General features: G+C 43.8%; 1 protein-coding gene across 1 annotated transcript; it reads right to left on the minus strand.

Annotated features, from left to right (window-relative positions):
* Positions 1-2,688, minus strand: org (oogenesis-related gene). The gene is made up of 6 exons (XM_061825209.1): positions 2,527-2,688; positions 2,379-2,456; positions 2,057-2,282; positions 860-1,023; positions 184-291; positions 1-90 (listed from the first exon to the last, which is right to left on the minus strand). The coding sequence occupies exons 1-6, from the start codon at positions 2,581-2,583 to the stop codon at positions 73-75; spliced, it is 651 nt and encodes a 216-aa protein (XP_061681193.1). The 5' UTR covers positions 2,584-2,688; the 3' UTR covers positions 1-72.
* Positions 2,689-9,291: the final 6,603 nt, after the last annotated feature.

The following is a 9,291-nucleotide window of genomic DNA, read 5'->3' on the forward strand; positions in this document are numbered from 1 at the left end:
TGATGTTAAACTATACATTTTATTGTGACTTAGAAAACCACATATACAAACAGTTAAACCAGGACAAGGATCTTATGACGTCTGAAGACCCTGCAAATTACAGAAAGGCAATAAAGAGTATAACGGAGGAATTATTAAAATTTCATATGAAGTCAATGACACGAAGCGGTCCAATTATCTCACCGCCTCCACATCTTTGGGAATGCTCACGCCCACGTCGTGGACCTCCATCTCGCTCTCCGTGTCGTTGTGAGAGCAGTACTCTTCACTCTCCGTCTCGACAGAACAGGGCTGGGAAAAACGTCAGCGGCAAAGTGGACGATTGTCACTCCTCGACCCGCAGACACCAGATGTTATTTTTCCACCGATGACCACACCATGTGCTAAACTACCGTAATTCCCGGCCTATAGAGCGCACCTGGTCATAAGCCTCACCGAGTACATTTGTAGAGGAAATACCATCTTCTGGTACATACGACGCAGCTGTGGAAAAGCCGCAAGTGCCCACATTGAAACGAAATATTTACAAATAAAGATGTTACACAGAAAGTTTAATGCTGGCGCGGTGCTAACAGGGCCGGTAAAAGTCACTTCTTTGGCACATATATTCCACCGGTCTCATTCTTACATTTTCCACTCGAGTGCCCCCTTGCGGCCATTAGAAAAAGTGCACAAATTAGCCGCTTCACCGCATAAACCGCAGGGTTGAACGCATGTGAAAAAAGTTGCGGCTTGTAGGCCAGAAATTACGGTACTTAAAAATTGAAGCGATGACCCCTCATAGGAAAAATTTTTAAAAGTGCTTAACTGTGGAGTGGACCAGGCTATTCAAACAGATCAATAGAGCTTAAAACAAAACCTCGTAATCAGGATCCTCCTCTGAGCAGTCAGGATCTTCCAGGTCCTGTGTGAGCGCCTCCACCCAGGTCTGGCGCTCCTCATAGTCGTCCTCTTCGTCATCCAAGTCCTCCTGCTTCCTTTTGCTGCCCTTCCCGCAAGGTTTGGTGGGAGAAACCCTCATCTCTGTTGTCGGGAAACGGGCCGGGTCAAAACTGCGACTTGGCAAGGACGCCGCAATACATTTTCTACGGCTCTAGTCCACAACGTGCGCATGGGTAAGTAAATCCTAAACCGGTTCAGACTGGTCACCAGTCAATTGCAACGCACGTAGACAAGCTAAGGACGAAGTGGTCTTCAATTAAATTTTCCAACTTTTGGGAGTCGTGAGGAAGAGCTGCTGGATTCTTGATAAGCAACAAAAGGTCAAACTCCAAGTTTTAAAAATTTCTAACAGGGTTTAAGAAAAATATGTATTAAATTTTTAAAATACCTTTGTGCTGACATGATTTTAGCGCAGATTTCTCCCACTGTCCAATACCATGGAGGTTAGATTCAATCAAAGCTGTGCATGAATGCGAATGATTTGACACGCAAAGTTTGCAGCTCACCCCTGACCTCAGTGAGGATAAGCGCTAAGGAAGGCAGCTGGACATGACCAAGCACAGCGTAGTGTAGAAAGTACAAGCCGAAAATCACATTTGCGTTACAAAAAGCTTACGGAAACAAATCAGGGGACGTGCCAAGAAGTGTGTTCTTAAAAAGGTTCTGTAGTCATTTACTATTAACCAAGGCATCTTAATTACAGAAAAAAAAATAACATGTCAAACATCTTAAAGGCTGCAAAAAAATGGCCATCTATACGCACAGACAATTTTACCAATTACTTACCAATACTTAGTGTCCAGGATTATAGTTTACCATAGTGGAACTTTTGTTTCAATAGTCTTCTTCAGATTGGATATGGATTCCGTCACCACCATCCTTAGAGCAATCGGATAAATTAACGCCATGCTTCACCTATCACCTCTGACCTCTATGACACAAGATGGCGTCATTGGAAACTTATCCATTGGGGGATTTGGGCCCCTTCTGTTGAGATTTTCTTTGTAATCGAAGAAAAATTATTTGCTTCAAACTGACAGTGCCAGATGTAATAACACCCCCCCCACAAAAACTTTGTCATGACTTAATTATAGTCTGAGAAATTAATGGTTACCGGGTGAGAGGGAGCAGCCGATGGATGTGGACAGGCGGTAGCCGAGTGCCGCCTGCACCCGGCGGGGCAGCATGTCGAGCAGCAGGCAGGCGAGCGGGTGCCGGCGCCGCCGCTTGCGACTGGTGTTTCTCTGACGCGCGGGAGAAGAGACAGCAGGCGCACCTTGGGTGGCCCGCTTGGGGGTCCTGAACCCCAGCACCCACCAAAAACCGTGATACGCACGGACCTGTGAAGACAGACATTGTTTGTTTTATTCATTTGTACAAAACATCCCCAAACTAGCTAAAAACGCTGACGTTCTGACTCATTCTGGGGTACGCACCATGATGCCAAAGGGCCAGAAGAGCCCCCGCAGCAGGTAGCCAAACAGCCCGGATGGCCTCGGCTCCACCACGGCGACCTGTCCGTGTGACGGAAACAGCTGGAACTCGAGCTCACCCAAACGCGGCGGACGGGAAACGTCGCGGTACCTCAGTGCTCTCGGGCTGCTCCCCGGGGTCACCGCGGGGCTCGTCGTGCGCGCTCATGCTGCTGGCTGCTCCGAGGCGGCCTGGTGCCGGATGAAGAGTGGGGAGGATAAACCAAAAAAAAAAAAAAACAAAAGGGGGGGTGGCGGTGGGGGAGAAGTAGCGAAGAAGAAATTGAACCGAGCTCACCGGGGACCCACAAAATATACCCCGAAGGTTCGAGCGCTCAGCCAACCGCCGGGTTGTAAAATCAGCGCCAGCCAATCGGCACCAGGCAACAATTAACGACAAACGCGTCACGTGCGCCAACCTCCCGTAACCCAGGAAGTAGCGATTGCATGCAAACGTGCCACGAGGATATCATAGATACGCACAACAGACCGATTCTCACGAGGTGTACTTTTTCTTCTCCACTACAAAGCGTGTGATGTTCATACATTTGGCAATCATGTACGCATACATATTTTACCTGCGAAAGGTTTCCGGTCGTAATTGTACAAAGTATTGCGCAATACCTCGCAAAACCTCCTTATCTTTTTTTTTTGGTTTTTTTTTTTTTGATTGGCGTCCACACACTGAGCGGTTTGTCAACTTTGACCCTCCTGTCTTAGTATTATCATAGGCAATGGGACGAAATTAAGAAGGGGCTTATTTAATTTTTTTTTATCTCTATAATTACGATAGCCCACTGATCTTAAAAAAAAAAAAAAAGACTGGATAGCGCATACACATCGAGCGTTATGTCGATTAGTTTATTCCAGTAGGCCGCCATCTTGGTCCTCCCAAAACGCGTGGGGGACATGGTTTACAGGTTGGATTACTGCGGGGGTTTTCCTCAAAGTTTGGCATGTAGAATTAAAACTGGTTGTGTGAGCTTGACATTTTTTTCAGTTCTGGTAACATAAATGATTTTTAATTCAACTTGGTAAGCCAAAAAAGGCTAAGTGCAAAGGAAAGACGTATAACACCGTGACTACCAGGAAACCTTGCATATTACAGAGGGCCCGATTTCCATGACACGTTAACTTTCCCCAATATACGCTGTGAAGCACTATCATCACAACATAGCAGATAAACAAAGCATTTATGTCATAAAAACATTGAATTTTAAGTCAATCAGTTCGATTTATTTTTGGAAATAAGGACTCGCAATGGGAAAATACACGCTAAACGTGTTGTTCGACGTCATAAAATTTCAACTTGTTTCTTCGCATTTGGAAATCCAATTCAATTTGCAGAGTTCTGTATTATGAAATTCATAAAAAAAATTCACAAAGTTTTTTTCTTGCTTATCCACTGATGAAGTTTGTGAGAAATATTTTCTTGCGCTTTTGCGCAAAAAAAACGTCTGCTTATAAAGGTGAAGCAGAGAGTGAATAGTGAACAACAACAACTGTAAACAACACTTTGTTCAAGTGAATTAAGCTTATCCAACAATTTAAAAAAAAACCTTTACAAACAAACTTTAACAGTGTCAAAGTGAATCTTTCTAACTTACCTGTGGAATGTTTTCTCACAGCCACGAAACTGGCGATTAACGCAAAGGTCAGTGCGGTTGTTTTGGGAATATCAAGATGGTGGATGGCGACTTCAGTTTTGGTGGCCAATGAGCCATCCTGTCTTTTATTTTATTTTTTTTTAGATCATTTAAGATAGCCCGCTATGTGTGGAACTTCACGTGATCAAACCCGGAAAACAGGATAGAGGACTTCCTGTGTCTGAGTAGTTAACGACCATGACTACTGGTACACCATTTTAACCTGAACTTGCAAAAATTTTGATTACTTTTGGCGATTGTCTTCAGACAAAAGACATTACAGACTACATATAAACAAAGCCTACACATTGACTATATCTTTCGTTAACTTGTGGTTAAAATAAAAGCATCGTAGATGTTGAATGCTAGTCTCCACAACCGTTCATCAGGAATGAATTGCTTGGACCCGTTTTATCCCGATGCAGAAGGAAGGAAAGAAGGAAGAGGAAAGAAAGTTGGAGCTATGGATGGACAGACATGATGCATACATCCAAAAATAAACAGTAAAAGCTTCATTCATCCGTGTAGCCGTCTAAGAGCCTTCTTAGCATATGAAGAGCTTTCGAGGGGCGCGTCCATTGTTGACAGCGGGCTCCCTAATTAGCAACCATTTCCGTTGTCAGCTTTCGTCACATTTGCGCAAGAGCCGGGAAAAATATGGCGCAACGGACGAGTATATAAGAAAGAGCGTTCCGTGCTGGGGAAAAGAAAAGCAAGCCACGGAGAGATGGCGAAGGAAGCTGCGACGAGGACGTTCAGCATCGGGGCCATCGGCAGCGACGTTCTGCCAAACGATTACTCGGCGGGGCGCAGGCACAGCAGCGCCGGGGTGCGCGCCCTCCTGTGGGCCACGAGCGGCTCCAGATCCTTCGGATGCTCTCTGGGCTCCAGCCGGGAGAACAGCTTCCCCAACATCCTGACCCCCGACAGCATCCCGCAGTTCACCATCCCCAGCCTGATGGTGCAGAACGGCCTCAAGACGCAGGAGAGCGACGCGGAGCCCGAGGAAGGCTGGGGAGGCTCGCAGAGTTCCGGGATGGAGCGCACGGAGTCTTCCGCCTCCTCGTCCTCGTCGGGGTCCAGACTGGAGCTGTCGGGGCGCAAGGCCGAGCGCAGCGACTCCGTCCCGTTGCGCCCGAGGAGGAGCCACCTGCAGAGGGAGGCGTCCTACCCCCGGCGCCCCGCGGAGGCTCAGCACTGCTTGGACCCGGCCAGCAGGGCGGCCCTCTCGCTGCCCCACCTGGCCAAGGTGACCACCCCGTACGGCTTCATCACCTTGAGCCAGAGCCCCCAGATGGCCAACGAAGAGGAGCTGCTCTGCCAATCCGGGCTCAGGCGCTCCAACAGGGACGAGGAGGCCCCGGCTGCGGAGACGAGGCCCGCCGTCTGCAGGACCGAGGATCCGCAGACTGACTCTCAGACTGACTCGCTTCCGTCCTCTTTGCGCAGACAAGAGAAGCTCAGACAGCGCCTCCGCCTGGCCATCAGGAAACACATCCCCTTCTGCAACAGACTTCATCAGTAGGACGCTTTGTGTCATTCCTGTGCCAGCGCTGACGAAAAATGATGAGAAATAAACCGGCATCGCCTGAGCAGCATTGTTGTTGTTTGTCGCTTTAACTGAGGGAATGCTGAGAGACAAGCATAACAATCAATTTTGTTCTGCATTGAAAAATATCGAGTGAATGACAAGCAGTCAGTTCAGGATATTGTCAGTTTTTAAAAAAAAAATGCATCCTCTTTACCAACTATTTCCTCGTCTTTTAGGCGTCACAAAATATAAATCAGGACTACCGAGAGCCGTCGCTGTTTTTCAACAAAATTTACTTGAGTGAGTGCTGAGACATAAACATTCACAAAATTGCTACAGTGGGGAAAAAAAACCACACAAGCATTTACACCGGGCGTCAATTTAACTTGGGGGGGCTGGAGGCAGAGTCGAGCTGAGGCTGGGCCGCGGCCTCGGCGCACATCAACTTATGTGGAATTAATATTAGAAATTCAAAACAATACTATTGTCGCAAACATCTTTTTTTTTTTTTTTAAAAAACACAAAATAAGATGAAGGACGCTGGTGTTTACAACTTGAGTGTAAAACTACTAAAAAAAAAAAAAAAAAAAAAAAAAAAACCTCTCCTTGACAACGCTGAAATAACTTTCTCATTGAAATTTCTCTGCTTGCATCAAGCCCTATTGATGTCACGCACCCGATAGCCATCCACCCAACCGTGATTGGTCTGCTCCGCACACTACACTGTAAAAGTGCCATCCATACAAAACTCAATGCCCGCACCACCGTTATACTTTCATATTAAGGTGGGGGCCGCAAAATATCATCTCGCAGGCCGCAATTGGCCCGCGGGCTGCAAGTTCGAGACCCCTGATTTTCACCAATTTTATTTCACGTTATAAATACCGAGTGAGTCCCGAGCTTTTGAGAATGATGCTATTGTGTCCAAAATGCTGAGAGACCAGCAGTCACACTAATTGTGTTGCACGTCAAATGCGAATCGTGAATCAAATGGACCAAGCAGTCAGAACCAAAGTTGGTGGTGCATCTTGGGATTGTTTTCACACGCGGTGAATGAAGAATTTTGACCTTCTCGGCCATTTCAGCTCGACGACGTCATGAGCACGAATATGCGTGGTAGCTCATTTTTAAAGCAAGCCTCCTCCTTAATGAATCCTGTTTCACGTTAATGGATTCCTCCGCCCACTTTTCCCCTTTTTATGTCAGACTCTGGTCTCGGTTTGCGTGCACCCCTTTTAGTATAAGAAGGGCTGCAGTTGAAGGGTCTCAAGCACTAATGATTCACCCGCACCGGCCGCGCGGCCGCCATCACGTCATTGTCCGTGGGCCTCAAGGAGCCCCTCAACGGCCAAAAAAAAAAAAAAAAAAAAAGGGCGAGACAAGAGGATTTAGAAATGGACGACGCGTTTGCTTGTTTGTGTATGTGCGTTATAATGAAGGAGCGATTTCTCTTTTCATGCAATGAGTGGCTGAGTTCAATTCAACATGAGCATAGAATATTGTAGCTTGAATTAAAAATTTAAAGGCACTCCGGTTTCCTCCCACATCCCAAAAACATGCAACATAAATTGGACACTCTAAATTGCCCAAAGGTGTGATTGTGAGTGCGACTGTTTGTCTCCATGAACCCTGGGAGTGGCTGGCAATCAGTTGGGATAGGCCCCAGCACTCCCTGCGACCCTTGTGTGGAGAAGCGGCAAAAGAAAATGGTTGGATGGAAAAAAATGCACATTTTAAAAGAAAACTAAAGGTGAAAATTGCATGGGGTTTATGTAAGTTTTAAAAACATTTAATGAAATATTTCAGACAATGGGGATTATTTTATGCTACGTTATTTGGGGAGGAAGTATTAAAAAGAATATATTATTTAATTAATAATTATAGAATACAATCAAAATATTGAACTGTAATTTAAAAAATATACACATTAGTCATAATAGATTTAGATCCGTGAAATTGATTTAAATTAGAAAAAAAGGACTAAACATCGAATAGTTTTCTCATGGAAGCATTCTTACCTATTTATTAATTTTATTGTATGGAAAATACTCCCACTGCCCCGTTTTATTAATGCAAACAGAGGGTATTTATGCTTTTCTGACAGAATGTAAATGGTTAATTTATGCCTGGTTATCCAGTTCAAAAGTGGCCTTCACCAACGTGTACAACAAAGAAATGATCGGTTGAGTTCAATTCAACACTAGCAGAGAACATTGGAGCTTGAATAAAAAAAAAAAAACAAAAAAAAATGCAAATTTTTAATGAAAACAGAAAAAATTCCACAGATTATTTTGTCCGACATTATTTGGGGAGGACATATACAATCAAAATATTGAACCAGAATTTTAAAAATATACACATTAGTCATAATAGATTTAGATCCATAAAAAATAATTTAATTTAAGCATTCTTATCAATGTATTAATTTTTTTGTATGGAAAATACTCCCCCCGCCCCATTTTATTCATACAAACAGAGGGTATTTAGGCTTTTCTGACAACATGTAAATGGTTGACTTATGCCTGGTTATCCACTTCAAAAGCCGCCTTAACCAACGTGTTCAATTCAACGTGAGCAGAGAACATTGGAGCTTGAATTTAAAAAAAAATAATAATGAAAATAAAGAGTGCAAATTGCACGGATTATTTTGTTCATCATTATTAGGGGAGGACATATTTAAAAGTATAAATTATTTAATCAATAATTATAAAATACAATCAAAATATTGAACCAGAATTTTAAAAATACACACATTAGTCATACTAGATTTAGATCCATAAAAAAAAATTTCATTAGAAAAAAAGGACTAAAGACCCAATAGTTTTCTTACGGAAGCATTCTTATCAATGTATTAATTTTATTGTATGGAAAATACTTCCCCCACCCCATTTTAACACAAACAGAGGGTATTTATGCTTTTCCGACAGCGTGTAAATAGTTAAACACTTTATTATTTATGCCTGGTTATCCAGTTCAAAAACCCCTTAACCAACGTCTACTACAAAGAAATGATTGGTTGAATTTCAGCCATTTTCCAGCAACCCACACCGGCGAAAGGTAAACACACCACTGTCCAAATGCCAATATTTTTTTCATATACAAAAAAAATGTGCCCCGACTCCTATCATGGTTTAACATGCACCTGAAATTCTTTCATAAAAATATAGTCATATAGTACAGTAAACCACAAACTCGTCTCAATAATTTCCCAGTTATTATTTATTATTTATAAGCCGATGACCGAGCCTGGTGTGCGTGTTGGTGAGTCATTGTGGGAGTGCGTACTGAGTGCGGTTGTCAAGAGTCCACTCCGGTACGGCGGCGTAAATTATGACTCAAGTGAGAATGATATAACAGAAGCAGTACACGTGTGCTGCTGCGGGACGCCATACATAATCAATTAATATGCGGACATGATTGGTCAGTAAGTTTTTCTCTTAAGTCCAGTTTGTTCTCCAAAGCAAAACAGCCTGTCAAGTTTTAAGATCAACTCCCTTACGTTTGTCTTTAAACATTTAATTACTCAGTTGCAACAGTACTCACAGCGTTGGCCTCTGAGTTTTTTTTCTTCTTCCATACAAATATTAAAATTATGACAAACACTTTCGACTTACGCGCGAGCTCAGGTTACGCCGACGCCTTCTGAACGCAACTCCCGTCGTAATACCGAGGCTGCAAACGTCAAGAAAACACACCCAGG

The sequence above is a fragment of the Syngnathoides biaculeatus genome, chromosome 7 (assembly GCF_019802595.1).
Source record: "Syngnathoides biaculeatus isolate LvHL_M chromosome 7, ASM1980259v1, whole genome shotgun sequence".
NCBI lineage: Eukaryota > Metazoa > Chordata > Actinopteri > Syngnathiformes > Syngnathidae > Syngnathoides > Syngnathoides biaculeatus.

Coding starts and splice junctions, on each gene's coding strand:
- org (XM_061825209.1), bottom strand. CDS start 2,583: ATGAGCGCGCACGACGAGCCCCGCGGTGACCCCGGGGAGCAGCCCGAG. Junction 2,283..2,378: donor TCTGGCCCTTTGGCATCATG/GTGCGTACCCCA, acceptor CTGTCTTCACAG/GTCCGTGCGTATCACGGTTT. Junction 292..859: donor AGGAGGATCCTGATTACGAG/GTTTTGTTTTAA, acceptor CGTTTTTCCCAG/CCCTGTTCTGTCGAGACGGA.